At 46.0% G+C, this 18,584-nt stretch overlaps 1 protein-coding gene and 1 pseudogene across 3 annotated transcripts in view; both read right to left on the reverse strand.

The window, feature by feature from the left end:
- Positions 1–3,006: 3,006 nt before the first annotated feature.
- The window catches only part of LOC144146089 (ATP-dependent translocase ABCB1-like), a 186,519-nt gene continuing 170,941 nt past the window's right edge, over positions 3,007–18,584 (reverse strand). For 2 of the 3 annotated variants that reach the window (XM_077678026.1, XM_077678028.1), the window contains exons 22-27: positions 17,728–17,868; positions 13,795–13,951; positions 11,887–12,081; positions 9,231–9,443; positions 8,042–8,191; positions 3,007–5,137 (exon numbers count right to left, since the gene is read on the reverse strand). In XM_077678026.1, coding sequence (XP_077534152.1) covers positions 4,937–5,137; positions 8,042–8,191; positions 9,231–9,443; positions 11,887–12,081; positions 13,795–13,951; positions 17,728–17,868 — 1,057 coding nt within the window. In that variant the 3' untranslated portion in view covers positions 3,007–4,936. The remainder of the gene's footprint in view (positions 5,138–8,041; positions 8,192–9,230; positions 9,444–11,886; positions 12,082–13,794; positions 13,952–17,727; positions 17,869–18,584) is intronic. The other variant, XM_077678027.1, reaches the window with a different exon arrangement.
- LOC144144749 (uncharacterized) lies at positions 14,652–16,584 on the reverse strand (annotated as a pseudogene).

Genomic DNA, 18,584 nt, shown 5'->3' on the forward strand with positions numbered 1-18,584 from the left:
CTAATTAAGCATCATACATTAAAAAAGGGGGGAAGAAAGGTGGAGGGGAATGTTAAAAATTAAGTAATTAGTACAGCACACAGCCCCAGCACATGCCGGGCTTACAGCAACCCACAGAAGACAACAATTTTAACCCTTGCAGTGTTGTTGCATGGCCTTCATACCAGATATATCTGCTGACCATTAAAACAAAACAAAAAAAAACATCACAAGGCTGCCTGAAATATTTCACCACTGCCAAAAATGGTGCTGAATTTACAAAACCCTTGAAATGGTTATAAGTTCCAATTAATGAACGCCAGGGTTCTATAGTTGTTCACATATGGTATGCAAACTTCGTTGTGCATTCGTTCCCAACATCTGGACGCAGCAAAAAAGGGGCAAGGAGACACACATCTCTACAGATTCCATCGTGTTTCTTGTTCTCTTACATTTGGGCTATCAGAAACGTGTTATGCGGATTTAAATACATAACACCGTGTTCGTGAAAAAATCTTGGTAGTTTCACCCCACAAAACAAGCTCCAGTAACTACAGTAAAGCGACAACCGATTCACTACTCATTCATGTTTGAAGCGCGGACAGACGAAACACAAGAAGAGGACAACGCAAGCGCTCGTGTTGTCCTTTTTGTGTTTCATCTGTCCGCGCTTCAAACATGAATCAGATCCAACTAGCTCAAATTTCCGTTCTTCATCACTACTCGTGTGTGCCCAGAAGTGACGTCATCGGAAGGTGACGTCACTGCGTGTTTGAGTCATGCCCAACTGACGCTAGGACTGCACCATAACGTCCCATACACAGTCGTCTTCGTTGTAAAGGCTGTAAATGAAGGCATTACTGTCTCCCTCGACTAATGGATCTCAATGAAAGACTTGCGATTGAGTACCCCAAGGTGGAACTAGTTCTTTTGCACCAGCCTGCACCACCTAGAAGCTCCTAACGTACTTACCGTTCTATTCAACCATTTAATAATTTATTGGTCACATTGTCATGCTGTTTAAATGAACAGGGAACTTTGTGTTAATTATTAAATTCAAATAATTCATTTAATATACATTTAGCGGACTCAAAAATTATGCCAAAATTCATTTTGTAATGTTACTATATGCAACCCCTCCCCTTAAGCATGGACTCCTCTCAGATAAAAGTATGGTTCAGATCAACTAGTCCCCCACACATTCAGAGAAGAAGACACGTCAGGAATTAGCTGCTGCAGAATAAACTTGCAAGGAACCGTTCCCACTTACCAGTTTCAGTAGATGCAACAGTGTAGCCACGTCATCTATAAGCCAAGACTCCCTCCCCTTACTCGTAACTCCTCTCCAACCTGTTTTCTTTTTCGCGCATGTGCACAGAGTTGCACCAGAGGAGTTCCATGTGTACACAAGACCACCGGATTTTTCTTTCACCTATAAATTTAAGGCTTTGCCTTAAGGAGCCATGAAGAGAAAATGCAACTTCGTTTAATTTGAAAGAACTAGGATTCAGTATCTCACTCAGCTCCATTACAGCCGCAAAAGACGTTTTTTAACAAAAAAAAAATGCAAGAAGTATCGAAAAACTTTTAAACTTCGCGCCATAGTGACGTCTTTTGGAGAAGAGCGACGTCATACGGGCCAACAATAAAACATAATTTTCAGTGCGTCAACCGCACGTTAGCATTCAAGTGACGCGGTCAAATGGAACTGAATGCCCCATTACAGACGTCCAGTCATGTGTCGTCGCGACTGGTCAGTTAGCCGGCCGCCAATCGCACAAACAATTGGTTCCGTGACGCCATAGAAAAGTTGCAGGAAATTGGCTAGGGGGTCGCCACTGCTTCAGACGTTTTTTTTAATATCTCCATTATTTGTTCGAAGATTGCGATGATATTGCTATCATTGTTATCGGGACTAAGCAGTCTTTCTAATAAACCCAACTTGTATTTTGTCTTCATGGCTCCTTTATTAAAGAGGTACCGATTGACGTAAGACCTCAAAATGCAACGTTAGGCTTTGTGTCCTCTGTTTAAGCTTAACGCTTGGTAGTTTCAATATTGAGCCTAACGACATGCCAGACAACACCGCATTCATTGTATGTCGAGATGCGGGTAACAGATAATGTTAGATTCTAAAGCGTTAGGCCTAACATGAGGCTTAACACACGTTGCCCCTACCTCTGCTATGCACCATCCTTTCCGCGAGCAAGTTATAAACCAGAAAATATGGGTGTCTCCACAGATAAGGCTTTATGAAACAGTCTTCTGGAATTTTCCATGAAACCATCAGATGTAGGTGGATTTCGGACCAAAAATTGGGTGCTTAGAGCTGACAAGTATGGTTCATGCATGTTGAATACACCCCGAAGTGAATAGGCAGTGAAGTTCACTTTCAACACCGTAAGGTCCGTAACGCAACAGAGCCAATCAGGTAGCCCATTAAAAAGTGGTCCTGGGACCACACAATACTTCACAAAATTTTTTATTCTCACCTTCGAGGTACGTACATAAGTTAAGTAGCTCCTTTATTCATTTCACTGATCTTCAGATGCAAGCAGCTTCGCTGTGGAGTCTCTTTTTCGATTTCACAGCACGTATGCAACAACATTTTTTACCACACAAACTTGCGTACAGGAGACACTTGGTTTGTTCATAAATTTTGGGTGGCAACACTACTGTACATATCGACTTACACTCATTCAGGGCTATCCACAAACCTTCGTACATAGTCACTCCCACAGTACAGAACAAAAACCAAAATGACGCAAAGCAGCACAATTCACCCGTGATGAATACGAAATGTGCAAAACTATACTAAAAAATTGCACGAGTTCACAAAAGTGTATATATCTTTGTGCGTAGAGAAAATGTGACATATGATACATATGTATAATGTACCCTCGCTTCGAAGCCATGGGGTCTGCCAAGATATTAACAACATTGAAGCAGAGCTGTGTTTGCAGTACGAGACTGTGCAATACCTTATTTTCACCCGTATAACCCGCCCCTACATATAATCTGCACCCCCCCCCCCCAGCCTGCCGGAAAAGAAAAAAAAAATCCTCGCGTATTGCCCGCACATTTGATAGAGGAAAGGCTGCACTAAAGCTACTGCTCAAGCAACACATCACTTACTATACAGACAGAAAAAAAGCCTGTATTTAGCTAGTAGAATGCACTGACTGCGAGGCGAAAGTCGCAATTCACTAATGAAATTCAGTTGTTAGAGTGCGCTTGTCCTTGTTTTTCCTTCCTTTTCCTAGTACGTTTTGCGCACTCGCTGCCATGGAAGGCTTAGTTAGTGTTACTGCGTATGAGATTCACGGCACAGCATGCATTGCCGTGAAGCTGCACTAAAGGAAATACCCCGCATATTACCCGCACCCCTACTTTGCCGCTGAAATTGTCGCATTTTTGGTGCTGGTTATATGCACGAAAATACGGTAACTTCGTCTAATGCACTACACTGTATCTGAGACACTATATCGGTAGGAATGAGACTTCTAATACAGTGAGCTGTCGAGACAACAAACTTCAGACACAGTGAATTATCATGACGAGAGTATGTGCACAGTGTTTTTTCTTTTCTAACGCCATTTTAAACTTTGTTAGAATTAGAAAAGAAGGTGTTACGAAGCTGTGCGTTCTGGTGCTGTTGTACGCTTATTAGCCTGGTAGGCATTACTTGGCACAACAGTGGCAAGGAAGAACTGTAGGTCAAATACACAACCGAAAATTACAAGCACTTACTTTCAGGTTTGGGTTCGAACAACAAGAAAAAAATACTGCAGACAATTTCAAGATATAAAAACTTAGTTGGTTGAACCAAAAAGCATTTCAGCAAGTGGTCATGGCTTGCTCAACTTTGAGTAGTAGTCATAGCAGTAGCAGCTGCAGTAAAACAAGTGCTGGTATATGTTGACCAACAAAGGTTTGCATCCATGCATTAAAGTAGGCTATTTTTGAAACAAAGGCACAGCTGTTCATATAAACCTTTGCACATGCCAATGAGATACTACATTGATACAAAATGTCGAGATTGTGCAAACACAGCTTTTTTTATGCAGTAAATGGTTAAATTAAACTAGTTCGTTAAAAGAACACCAAAGTAAAAATTTAAAAGCATTTGGTGACAAATGACTTCAATTGAAGTTGAGGCTATCCACTGTCAGGATAATTTTTGTAACACCTGTCGGTGCTTCCACCTGCAGGTGTTACAAAGGAAAAAGCTGCATCAAAAGTACTACCACCTGCCCAATAACACCCCTGGTGTATTTGGTGACAAAACCGGCGACGTAGTGCTGGAAGCCATGGGCGCAGAGTTATTACTTCGCCAGGCTTTGGAATTGGCTAGGCTTGGCTGGCTGCATCTGTTGACTGAAGGGCTAACACAGCTGCCCAAAGTGGGATGAAAGACAAGACACCAGTTGCACCAGCGAGTGTGAGAAAATGCCGTGCACAAAATAACGAAGGAGATGCCCACCTTTTGGGGGACTGACAACTGAAACGTGCGGAGTATACACTCTTAATCTCAAGTTAAAGTGCGTCAGCTAAAACATGTCACAACGAAGAGGCTTGGCTGGCAATGCGATGAAAGCGGTGTTCTCAAGGGGGTCAGACTGGGTCCGCCGCTTTACCCATCGATTGATTGTGGGGTTTGGCACACTGAAGCACACCCTGGCTGTGAGGCATGCCGTAGTGCAGGGCTCCGGATTAATTTACACCAAGTGGGGATCATTAACATGCGCCAACATGTCAACACACTGACGCTTTCCCTTTCAGCCACGGCGGCCGGGAACGAACCCGTGTTCTTGGGCTCAGCAGCACAATGCTTTGGCCACTACAGTGACTGCGGCGGGTTCACCTATTCACGGGCAACGAGTATGTCGATAATGATGCGATGACAGTGTTCGGTGGGTGTAGTGAGTAGCGAGCCGTTGTGGTGCTCTGGGGAGGATCATGCTGCGAGGAGGTTCTTTTCGACGAGGCTGTGGTAGGTGCCCTGCGCCTGCACCAGCTCGCTGTGGGTCCCCTGCTCCACGATGACTCCCTGGTCCATGACCGCGATGCGGTCGGCCACTCGGATGGCCGTCAACCGGTGGCTGATGAACAGGCAGGCCCGCTCTCCCAGGTCTTGCTTCACGGCCTCCAAGATGGCCTGCGAGAAAAACGGCCAATATTAATGAGCACAGGAGCTGTTGCTGCTGTGTTTGCTGATTTGTATTTACCATCACCATCATCATCATCAGAAGGACGAAGGCCTGTCCCACTGACCTCCGAGACCCGCTCCTATCTTGGGCTGCCTGACTCCAATCTTTGCCTCCGAATTTTCTTACTTCATCGCTCCATCGAGTTAATGGCCCTCCCCGTCTTGGAGACCGGTCTCTGGGTATCCATTCTGTTACCTTGGTGGTCAATCGGTCGTCATTTCGTCTCACTGTATGGCCAGCCCAAGTTCGTTTCTTTTTCTTAATTTGGAAGATGATATCTTCTGCCCGAGTTTCTTCCCTGATCCAGGAACCTTGACTGACTATCAGATGTAAAATGGCTGTGTAACTTTTTAACGTATCGGCATGTTTGTAAAATTTATCAATATTTTAGCAGGTGTCACAGCTCTGAACTCAAGGACCGCACAGAAAATTTGACAGCTTCCCAAGACAGTTTCGTTCTGCTTGATAAAAGCCGATCAGCTAGCATTCATGAATGTAGTTTTTGAATGACAGTGTGACTATGTTCTTCTTGAAGCTCGTTGAGCAATGATACTGTGGCCAAATGAATGCAGTCGGCGAATGTCCACTGCATCCTAGACTTGCTATAAACTATACAATTCCAACAGGAAGTTTTATTAATTCTAACTAGAGAGAACTTCAAGCTGAAAATAAGGACAGAGAGAAGCATTTTCCACCTCGAAATTTAAAAATATGGATGGTAATTGTGCCTGTTTCCAGTGAGAGGAGACCTGTTTATAGCTAGAACGGCAGCTGGAAGTTACAGCAATGAAAAGTGACTTGGAAATTTTTCCAGTTAGAAAGCAGCTTCTGCACTAGCTAGAAAAACCTTGTAGTCAGGCCAGAAATACCTGTAGTAGAACAGTATCTAAGGTGCAGTAATCTATTTATAAATAGAATTAATTTCCACGAGGGAATTTCCCCCTCCTTCAACCAAGCTGACCAAGTGCAAAGTTTGAAACATATGCACCTTCCCGTTGAACACACCAGCCAAGGGTAACTCTGATCTACAAAGATCCTGAGGACCCGTTGAATTCTAACCGTACTTTAGTAACATTGCTGTTTCATCTTCACTGCAAACTGGCCAACCGAACCACAATCCATGCCCTTTGTTGAAATATGTGAGAGGCCTTTGTCCTTTGTAAAGGTACACTGGCATTTGCCACTACTTCAAAAGACTATACCATGTTGGGCTTGATGTAGTGGAAAGCTGTGACTGTATATGCACCAGCTTCCGTGGACATAAGAGAGAGAGAAAGCTCTTTATTGAAAAAAATTCTTGGGCCATCTCCACTAACGTGAAACCTAGGGAGGGGTGAAGCATGCAGTGTATAAGTGTATTCTTGGCATCTTGGCATTTTTGCCAACGGAGATGAAACCGTTAGGGGGTAGATGTATACAGCTTTGCTGTAAATGCTGATGTCTTTGAAGCACAAAGCGTTCTAGCGCGAGGCATAAATGAGTGTCCCAGTGTTTTTTTTTTTTTAGTACCGCGACTACATGCAACGACGATTACGACAACGATTACGACGACAACAGGAGACACCAACAGCCCCAGCCCGTGAGGGGCTTCCCCCTTAAAAGCAGAGAGCTTTGCCGGTGCTTACAATCGCCTACGCGCTTCTCTGCTCAGGATTAGCAATGTAGGGAAAAAAGGCCCTAGAAAGAGGTGGGTAGAAAAGAAGAAGAAGAAGAAAAAAAAAAAAAAAACTGGAGTGGCTTGACATGTTTGACGGACTATTTTTTGGATTGCGTCACAGAATTCACAATTTTGAAATGTGGCCAATGTCCTCTAAATAGAAAAACAAATTTTTCAGAGCCTCACGCTGTTTGAGGGGGAATTCCATGGTCCTAGAATAGTCTTCAGGGTTACCGGCCCATGTTCTAGGCATTCAATATCGTAAAAAAAAAAGTGATCTTGGTGCCAAATAGGCCCCACATTATAATAAAATATTACAACTGTTTCTACAGAAAAGCAGTTGTCACAATAGGAGTTGGTCATAATTCCAAGATGAAAAAGGTAACTGTTGGTGTAAGCCAAGTTATAATGTTATAATGTTTCTATGCTATAAGGGAGCTGCCTTGGGAGTCTTGATTTCAACTCCGGCTCAAATGAGTGCAAAAAGCAGAGATTATTTGGTTGGTTACACCATAGCCAGTTTCTTTCAGTTACTGCAAAGCGATGTGCTATGGTAGGAGCTTTTGTTTTTGTAAAGAACACTTTACGGTATTTTCTTTTGTTAAGGTCCTTACGAGACGCTTCATCAGCTTTTTGATTTCCCATAATATACCCCTATGGCCAGGTGTCCATTGCCATTTTATACTGTGTCCACCAATGCAAGCGAGGTGGTGAAGGTAGGAGACATCGCAGGCTGCGATATGGTGAGGAGAAGACCTGCTCCTCCTTAACAAAACTTGCAGAGCTGCCCTGCCCTGGAATTTGTAAAGATGCTCCACTGGTGTGGCTAGTGGCGTAGATTGTAAATAATTGCTTCTTTGAGGGTAGACAGCTTAGCCACTGTAGATGACATTGGTCACTCCAGACATAATGGAAACATTTCCCCACTAAGTGGCACATACAATCCAGATGAGGAGCTTTGCGGGGATGATGATCCATCCGTAAGTATGTGTGTTCATGGCCATGAGGCTTAATGCCTTGTCTCATAATGCATGAGTTACCGTTTCTAGCCAATGGTCAGGAACACCGATCCCTCCTGATGAGTGGTGTCTAAAGCACTTCGTCAGATGCTCAATATGATGCTAAGGTGAGCACATAATGGGAGTCTACATTCAAAGGAATGTACAGAAGATGCAAAGCTGCAACTGCCGCCCACCTGTTCAGCTTCGGCGTCTAATGCGGAGGTGGCCTCGTCTAAGAGCAAGATGGCCGGCTTGCGCACAAGTGCTCGTGCGAGTGCGACACGCTGCTTCTGTCCCTCCGACAGTTGCGTCATAGTTGAGTCACCCAGCGGAGTGTCGTATCCCTGCAAAGAAAGAAAACGAGATCTAGCTCGAGTCTCATCTTTACTCAAAATTTATGCCTCATGCGTGTAATAAGCACACTCAGGAAAAAACAGCGACAAGTCGCTTTCGCCTATTCTCCAGATAAGCTATGTGAGCTTTCTAAGTGAAATGCACGTAAGCAGTTGTGCAGAAACTTGGCAACAAAACAGAACAACGTCAATGTCTCCTGCTTCCAAGCATCACTAAAGGAAAAATGTATCTGCTTCCATTAGTGCGACAATTTGAAATGGGCAACTTTCACAGCTAAGCGCTGAGAATTGCTTTTGTAATTTGCTGCATCTTTCAAAGCGAATTCCGCTCTTTTTAGGAAATTGAAACCTCTTTTAAATGTGTTCACAGTCTACTGTACTTTAAAAAGCTGCACTTTAAAAAGCTCACAGGAACCACAGAATATTTTGGACAGTCTGTAATTTCACGAAATTAAAAAAAAAACATATTAGACTGAATTACCTGCGCTGAGGGAATCAAGAATTGTGCGTGAAACTGAGAAGTTCACAAGCTAGCACCATTTGATATCACATCAAAACCTCGGTTTATAATCACACGTTTCCTTTCTTATCGTATGCAATTTTCTGCTCCTCGTGTACTGATTGCCATACAGATTGCCACACAGAAGGTGGTGGTCTCCAGATCTTTAATCCTCATGTTGCTGTAATTTTTGTTCTTTGTAACTATTTCGTGCCACATTCACAAACAACGCCGTTTGCAAAATCTAGTTTAAAATGTACATACACAAATAACATTCTGCATAAAAAAAAATCAAACAATCCAAAACCTCCCAAAGAGGAAAACCAGGTGTACGTATTCATGCATGGGCAGCCAAGGGATGCAATAAAATCACTGCAATTGGCCCAACAAATGTGAACGGATTCAGTACAACGCACCATATGTCTATGCGGCGCCACATTACAAACAGACAAACAAGGGACACACAAAGCCACACAGGGGGGTGTTTGGTTTGCTGCATAAACGCTACCGCACTCGACACCCCACACCCACCAGGGGCAGCTGGCTGACAAAGTCGTGCAGGCGGGCGGTGCGGGCGGCCTCCTCCAGCTCTTCGGGGGTGGGCACCCCGGAGGAAGGGTCCAGGCCGTACACCACATTCTCCTTGAGGGTGCGCGCCATCAGGGACAGCCGGGGCCCACAGGCCACCAGGCACTGCCGCAGGTGGCCCACATTCACCGCACGCACGTCCACCCCGTCCAGGTACTGCACAATCATGGCACGGGTGCTGTACCACAGGGCTGCGAAGTGGGCCTGTTGCTTTTCACAAAAAATTCGCAGGAACTCCCAAGGAGGAATTGTGGAATAAATGCTTATTAAGCCACTAGGTTGTATACTGAGCTCCTCTGAAGTCAGCTTCACTGCTACACAGAAATAAATTGCTGGGAAGACAATGAAAAATTTTCAGGTGCCATATAAGCAGTCTGATATCAAAAAAACAAAAAGTTCCTAGGGGCCTTTAATTAGAACTCGATAAAACCCCTTGCAACAGTCTGAGGCAGTGTACACTGAGTGCCTTTAGCTGACTTCATTACAGTCTCATCCACTTATAACAACATTCTAGTGCCAAGGAAATCCCATTGTTTTAACTGTGAATTGTTATAAGCAAGTTGCGAAAAAAAAAAAAAAGCAGACAAAGCAGAGATCAAAACATTTTATTCGCATGCAAGCAAGGTCGTGCTACTACTTATTCGCACTTAAGAGCATCTAGGTACTCCACATAGCTGAGTGAGAGGTCCTTGGAGAAAACAAAGTTTCCAAGGGACTGTATTATGCGTTGGCCTCCTGTAGAGACACTGAGTGAGTAGTGTCTCCTCCACAGGAGGTCACCCTGTCGTCAGTCATCACTGTCACCGCTGTCCGCAGCACGTATCCGTGCAACGATTGCCTCTTCAGTGAGGCACGCGGACATTTCCAAAACATCGGCCCTGACGTCCCTTCCAAGGAAAAACAGAGGCAGTTGAAGAGGTACCCAGTCACACTCAAAGCACAACAGGCGAATGCGCAAGCAAGCGGTGCAAGTGGGTGTGGGGACGAGGCCAAAGTGGCGGTGCTGGGAGGGGGGTTCGGAAGGAATACCCCTCTCCTCTCACTTCTTAATAAGCGGAGCAGTTGACCTGTTTTCTGGGGTGTGGAAGTGATGCAAAACGCAGCCGCACAGGGCGGCTCACGTAGCTCACGTAGCATGCCATTGGCGTGGAGAGCTGGCGGCAGCTCACATTTTCGGTGCATGCTGTAACGCAATTCAATCGTTTTATCCAACAGCGCAGAACTGGACCATTGTAATAAGCGATTTTACCATAGAACACATGAAAAAGTGGATGGTGCCATGGTTGTTCATCGTTTTATATCTGATATACTGTCATAAACGGAATTGCTATAAGTGGACTGCACTGTCGAATTGATATCTGGAAAGATATTTTTTCGAGCTCAATACAACCCATTTTGCATGAAAATATGAAGGCCCTAAGTCCTTTTATTCATCCCGTTTTTGTGTGCACAGCAAAATAAGTGCAACACATGAAGAGTTACAGACAGACGAGTTTCTACTTGAGTACTCATACAAACGCTCACTCATTAAAAAAAGGCAGAAAAAGAAACGAGTCTCACAGGAGAAATTTGCTTCCAGCCCTACGCACACTTTTAGCAAGGCAACAGTAACACGCCTGACGTGTAGAATGTTGGTAAACAAACAAACAAACAAAAAAGCATTGTTTTGGTACTTAGAAGCACTGAGACCTGGGCTAGTTGAGATAGACCTGGCCTATTTTGGGTGAAGAAATGTTACAAATGGACCTGGAGGCTAACTGCCATTTTTCCCCCACTTTTTTTAAAGCGAAGGCTTTCTTAGTGGGACCAATGCATCCTGTCAGAAAACTAATGCGTTGCCCCATAGACCGCTTGGCCGACTGAAAAGCCCTGATAACATCTCTGGACACACAGCGGGTGCGTGGAACCGGGCTCTCATTGTGTGAAAATGGTTACTTGGCAATCACGAGAAGGGAATGCTTCTAGATAAGACAGCACACGCATTGGTCACGAAGGAGTACAATAGTATACCTTTATCTCATAAACCACGTATCAGTTTACATTTAGACCGCTCGTAGATGTGTTTACTTAGGGCGCGAAAAATTAGCGCATGGGTTTGTTCTCCGCTTGCGATTTGAATTTTTGAAGGTTTGATGATCGATTGGACGCACTTCCAGTCAAGGTTGGGTGCACTTTTAGCAAACGTTTTGACGCACTTTTGATTCAGTTTTGATGTTAGCAAGCTTCGACACTTCCCTCAACTTTCGTTAGGAAGGGATGGCGAATTTTTTCTTTGTACCTTCACCGTTTTTTTGTCAACTGTTTGTCTTGGAACCATGCTTTACTAGTGGGCCACAACATCTTGGGTCCTTCACACACGCAGTTATTGCTTTCTCATCAAACAAAATTAGTTGCAGACAGTGTAAAAATTACACTGATATGTTCCCAATTGGTACATTTTCCTACTTCCTGGGCCGCGTGACGTCTGTCTCCCTCACAAATTTGGCAGTTCAAACGCGCTTCGACGATGTTTTCCTTGCGGCTGTGTTCACTCCACCCAATCCTTTGACGAACACACGTCAGCAGAGGCCCAGGGGGCAGGTGTCGTAGGGGTGCTCACCACTTGGCCGCACTGGGGGTCGTAGAAGCGCAGCAGGATGTCCACCAGGGTGGACTTGCCGCAGCCGCTGGCACCCACCAGGGCAACCATCTCGCCCGGGTTCAACTCGAGGTCGAGCCCCTGGAGCACCGTCACCTCGGGTCGACTCGGGTAGGCAAAGGTCACGCCCTTCAGAGACACCCGGCTGCTCACGTCCTGCATGCGGCGAGTCGCACGGGAGGCAGTGATGCATGGGCTTGGACACTGCGGGCTGGGTTTACTCAATTTTACTCCGCATCCGTTTCTTTGTGCTAGCTACCAAAATTTCGCCGATATTTTAACAGCGAAGCTGTTTAGCAAATCGTAATTTTTCGTGTCCGCAGTTAAAAATACCAAGAAATTGCCGAGCGCGCTCACGTGCGTGTGCTCGTAAGCATGGGCCTTGCGCCGACTGGTCGGCGGGTAACAAAACCGAGAAAATGCCGAGCGTTTGTGTGTGCGTGGCTTGTGGCAACCGCCCAGGGTCCCCATTTGTCAAGCCAAGCATACCCACTCACAAAGATTGGCCAAAATTTAAAAAAAAAAAAAAAAAAAAGAAAACATTTCCAGCTTTTGCCGTAATCATGGTAACACTTGCTCGGAACGAGAGAGACACGTCGTAGCGTATGCCCCTCCAAGGTGATGTCCAATGGTAATCCCTTCCAAAAAAATCAAGGGAGTGGGAGCTCAGACTTATAGCAACAATGATGGAGTAAAGGTCATTGTGGCAGTGAAGGAGAAGCAAATCCGCTGCAATCGTGGACTTGAACCGTCTCGTGATGGTCGTGAAGGTTGCGCACAGCTTCGCTACCTTCAAGTCTTATGCATTAGTGTGAGCTTCCTTCATTTTTTTATTTGTGGCTTACTCTACGTATGCTATATTTTTCATGCACTCGATAGCAGGGGCATTAGGATACTGTGGGTTGCAAATGAGCGACGACCTGGTTCAGTACAAGCTGTTTGTCAGTATAGGACGGGACATGCTGAACGAAACATGCTGAATCTGCTTTAGAAAAAATGGTGAAACCCTGCAGCCCATACACTGGGCTGCGAAAACAGCTGACAAAGCACGGAAATGACCTCGCGTAAAGGAAGACTGAAGTTGAAAGTGTACGAACACGTAATTTTTTGGTTGCGTATGTGCAGTGCTGTGATAAGAACACTATTTCCATTTCCACAAATGGGACACTGCCTAGTGTGCTTTCACAGGACGCCTTGAAAAAAAAAAACAGGGGGTCCAACAATCTCACTGTCAACTTTCTCTGTGTCCTCTACCTGCAGACGTGCATGTGCTAGCAGAGCAGATGGTCATCAGGTTGGCAGCAGAAGGCACAGTCGATTTAAAACACTTAGGTGTTGTTGTCTCTCACCTCTTCAATTTAGCTCTGTGAGCTCAATTTGTACCTTAAATGGCTGTGTAATTTTCAAATTAGAACAAAAATAATACCGGGCAATAAGACTGAAAGGCCAGGAGTGCATCACCAAAGCAGGTTGTCTGTGATGCCGTGACAAGGAGTGGCAGGTGGTGCGTCATTACACTGGGGAAACATTTAACAACCGTTTCATACGCCAATTAAAAGATGAAAAAATAATAACGACAGTAACTCCCGGGATAATAGTAACTAATGAAGCTTACAACAAGGATATCTTTGAATGTTCATATTACAACACCCCTACGGTAAGATGAAATTTAAAATCTGGGTTTGACTCAATCTTTTCAAGGCAGAGAGCCGATTTTTGACCACAGTGCTCTTCGTACGGCTTGTCCAGCTTATCAAGTGAGCGTAATGTTTCCACACAACACCGCAGAACCTTTAGGACGATTGCTCTGCCGACTACTTGGCGGCCAGTGCTATAACCCAATGTAAAAGCACGGGCGGCAACACTCACGGGCCTCAGGCCACCATCCGAGTAGCCATCAATCTCGGTCTCGGCCTCAAGGAGGTTGAATACTAGGCCAGCCGAGAGCCGGGCCCTGAGGTAGTCGGGCAACATCGAAGTCCACTGCCCTACCGAAACTGCACTGAACGCCATCGTGAAGAACACCCTGGGGAACAAAGAAAAGAAAAAGGAGGGGGGGTGAGCTCAAAAACGTGTTCCCCCGCACAAAAACTGATCAAATGAATTCAACACAGAGGGTTCCGCAATCTGCCAACTTAGTTTTCTAACTTCGTGCAGGTTAAGGGGGGACACTGGTCTTAAACATATCTTCCTTGTTTTTTCACCAACTGCAATTAAACTCGACTCCCTGGTGTAGTTTGCACACTTATTTTGTTTCTGTGCCAATTAGTTTTTAGTATAATTAACATTAATTAGTGATTTTTTTGCGTAATTAGTAGAAAAAAGCCTAACTAATTGAAAGTTGCTTTCTTCACACCAAAATGTACTAGAAAGCACAAGGAACACAATGTTAGGAGTACTTTTTTGATAAGGCCACAAGTAGTGATTTTATGGCAGTTTAAAGTTTGTTGTTCAAAACTTGGCACCATGAGGTCTGGTTCAGAGCGAAATAAATATTTTTCGACGCATATAATAAAAATTCTGTTCCTATCATTGTGTGCTTTGCACATTCTGCTCCATGGCACAACAAAAATTATAGTTTTGTGTGCCCTGAGAGCTGAGATAGCTCTTCCGCAAGTTTGCAAACAGGCCAAAATTAGTGTTTTGAGAAAATGAACAAAGAAACAGCAGACTCGTTTTCAGTGAGAACAACAACAAAATTGCAGTGTATTTACACTGGTATGGAGTCAGTAGCCACCAGGCACATAATCTGTTTAACTGGAGGCACCGGAGTGGCGCTTCTTGAAAGCTCGCTGCATGCCGTCAGCTGACTTGTGCTTGCGTGCAGAGGCGGATCCTCGACGACGGTCTTTTTCTGCTATACGCTTTGTGCTGGCAAGCCCAGTGTTCAGGTCAAGTTGCTTTAGAATGGAAGCTGAGGCTCTTTCGTTGCCTGCGTTAAACTTCAGCACCGCCTCAGTCACAGCAGCTTGCACAGTGAACAGCGACGTGTGCTTCTCCTTGGGTGCCAGGGCCCATATCATGGAGTGGAGGGACTCATTGGAGTTCTGCATTTTGCCTTGCAGGCAGCGCTGCAGGAGCTTTTCGTCCGAAAGATGCTCGTACACAGATAGAAGAGCCTCGCACACGTGAGGTGGCAGGTTGTATCTGTGTTTGGTGTGGGCTCCCCCTTCGCCTTGGCAGCATTCTGCCGGCACCATGAGTCCGGGCCTGGTGGGCAGAGGCTGTGGTTGGACACGGTGTCGTTTGAAGTGACGTGGTGGTAGGTGGCCATCACCGCTTTGTGCATGGCCCTGACGTCGCCACTGTGCGATTTCAATGCCCAGCCATAGTAAGAACTGAGCTTAGTGACAAGGTCGCCAGTTAGCCGACCCTTGCCACCGAGCCTCTCAGATGCCGAGCCCGTACCTTTTGCAAGCAGGTTACGCAGGGTGGTGCCCATCCTCTTCTTCACATGATTGACACAGTCTTCCTTCTTGATTGGAATATAACCGTACACTTTGGCACCCACCAACGCCAAGTAGGTGCGGCTGTCGCCGTCTGACAGAATTGTGGTGTACCTCAGTTTGTGCCGCTGCAGTGACCTCTCAAAGAGGATGAGACCGGCCTCTACCTCCATCTCACCAGCATTCTTTTCAGTGTTTTTTTGACAGACGTGATTGTCCTTCCAAGCTTGGTAAGCTGGGTCGCCTACCTTTGGCCCGCGCTCGCACCCAGCATAAAAGTTGCTCAGCATGACGAAGTCTAGAACTAATCCCGTAAAGAGTTCGATAACCACGCCGACGCCGATGTGAGACGAGTGGCCTCGCGTCATCCACGACCCGTCGTACGTAACACAAATGTTACCGGGGTTGTCCAGTTGCAGATCGTCGTAGAGCTTTCTCACTGAATGCGCACTTTCGGCCATCATGTTGTCGGCAGGGCGAGTCGCAGCGGGCGCAAGCTTCTCCTCACGTAGCCTTGCCACGTTTTGGTGTGCAGCCCGCGGTGAGAAATGTTCATTGTAGCAAACACATCGTTCAGTGCGGTTTGGCGATTTCCCGTAGCCTGCATCGCTCGCGCGGCGAGAACGTTAACGATAAACGGATTAACTTTCTTATCGCTGTTCACGCGGGGAGAGCTCCACTCCGAGGCAAAATCACCGCAGGTCGCACACGCGATAACCATCTTTACGGAAAGGCCATACGCCCGCTCGCCGGTTCTAAATGTCACGCTGTCACCGCAAACGCTGCACTTTACAGCCGACAGCAACACATTGACGCAGTCCAAACTCGCAATCACGAAGCTGCTCTCGTCAGGTGGGCCGGGAGGAGTGTCGTCGGCGCTCGTGAACAAGTTGGATTTCCGCTCAGTTGCAGGAGTTGAAGAAAGCGCTTTCAACTGTTCTCGTGCAACCACCTCTCTCTGCAACAAATCTTCAGGTTGCAGCATCACTGTGTCGCGTCTCATACGGCCGCTTTCCGACGCATTTCCGCTGACTGGTGGGGCTGTTAGGCCTACGTCGGCGGCGGTGGCTTCCGCGCAGCTCGGCGCAGGTAGCGCGTCAGGTCCGGCGCTTTCCTCCGCAACTGCAGGACTCTTGTGGAAGTTGTACAACAACCGCTTCGCTTTTTCCCCAAACTTGTGCCTCGTAGCAAACTTTAGCTGGGCCTTCGGCATGGCTCTTTGCTTGTCGTGCGAACACGATAAGCAAGATGGAGCCGCCTCGGATGCGCTCGCACTACCAGAGCAGACGATGCAAACCAGGCTCTGCCAATCAGGAGACGAGATTTGGTCACGTGCCTTCTCTCGGCGAATGGGATCGCTAGTTGCGGGGGTTTTTGGCGCCGTTTTGCTATTCGGCCAATGTCTGCACGGGGGCAGTTGTGGCGCGAAAAAAAAGGAGAAAAGCTGCTCTTTCAAATGATACCGAGGTTGCCGCGATCAGGCATGCGGTACGACCGCCGCGCAACGCGAAAGTAGGGCCGTTTTTGCATCGGCTTCAGCAAAAATTCAGCTCCCACGCGCATTATAAATCAATATAACGTTTTAAATACTGGTTCACGAGACACAAAACTTCGCACATAGAGAGAATAATAGTTGCGGAATTCGAAAATCTTATTTTCAAAAAATCAACTTTTTCGCGATTTTTTCGTTCCAAAGACCCGTGTCCCCCGTGCCAACAATCTCAGTAAAAAGCATTTGCGAAATAAACACCTGACTGCTTTTAACGCATTTAAAAAAATCTGGTATTGTAAAAACCAATATCACGTGTATCTCTAATTAAAACAACGCTGCTAAGCTCACTTATGCAGTTACTTTTTGCCTCAAATGTGTGAAATCTTTCGCACTGAAAAAAGTTGATACGCTTGAGGCACGTCACCAGATTCAGAAATGCGGAGAGGCCTTACCTATACCGCATTTTCGCACGTCTAACCCGCACCAAAAATGCAAAAACTTCAGTGGAAAAGTAGGGGTGCAGAAAAAACGTGGGGTTTTTCCTTTATTGCAGCTTCACAGCACAACGAAGCTGCACTAAAAAAAAAACCCTGCGTATTGTCCGCATTTCTACTTTGCCACCGAAATTTTTGCATTTTTGGTGCGGGTTAGACACGCAAAAATACGGTATGTACTCATGTTCAAGCATGGTTGAATCGAGTGACACACAGACAGACCAACATTGCTGCTTTTAGGTAGCCCAAGAAAAACTACTGTTTGTTTAAAAAAAAACGAAAAAATGCGCGGTATCACTGGACCTAGGTTATGACATTCACAGTGAATGAGCACTTATATACGAACGCGGTAGCAGTGCCGTGCACCCACCTGTACACGTTGGTGGCCTCCATCTCCCCTCGTGTGACTAGGAAGGCCCCCAGGCGGAAGGCACAGCCGTACACCAGGAACATGACACCTTGCGAGAAGGCGAAGGACAGCGCAAACAGGATGCTCCGCTTTTTCGATTCGCTGCACGGGAAGAACACACACACCAAGCCTTCTATAATAAACACATACTGTATTTTCGCGCGTATAACCAGCCCCTGCGCATAATCCACACCCCCACTTTAAGCCCGCCGGAAAAGAAAAAGAAATCCTCGCGCACTGCCCGCACATTTGATACAGGAAAGGCTGCACCAAAGCTACTTACTGCTCTAGCAACACATCACACACTACGTAGACAGAAAAAGCGTATATTTAGCAAGCAGAATGCACTGACTGCAAGGTGAAAGTCACAATTCACTTTCTTCCTTGTCCTTGTATGTTTTGCGCAATTGCTGCCATGGAAGGCTTGGTCAGTGTTACTGCGTAGGAGCTTCGCAGCACAATGCGCATTGCCCGTGTATTATCCGCACCCCTACTTCGCCACTGAAATTTTCAGATTTTTTAATGCGGGTTATATGCGGAAAAATACGGCACTCAGGTTTGTCGAGTGAGGATACTGTCATCAGACCTACAAGTACAAATTTGACTTGAAATATCAGAGAGTTGTATTAGAAGTGCACAGGGAAGGTGGAGGCACATATACCTATAAAGTGCTGAAGAAAAGAGAAAACTGAGATTCAAACACATTCTTTGCAGGCGTAACGTTGTGGGAATCGTGGAGAACCGCGACCTGCGATCCCGAGCCAGCGCGCGCTTCGGGAGAGACGCTTGTGCGCTGAAACCGGACTGGCGCTCCGCTG

The sequence above is a fragment of the Haemaphysalis longicornis genome, unplaced genomic scaffold (assembly GCF_048455015.1).
Source record: "Haemaphysalis longicornis isolate Haplotype H1 unplaced genomic scaffold, Haemaphysalis longicornis Haplotype H1 scaffold_7, whole genome shotgun sequence".
Classification (NCBI taxonomy): Eukaryota; Metazoa; Arthropoda; class Arachnida; order Ixodida; family Ixodidae; genus Haemaphysalis; species Haemaphysalis longicornis.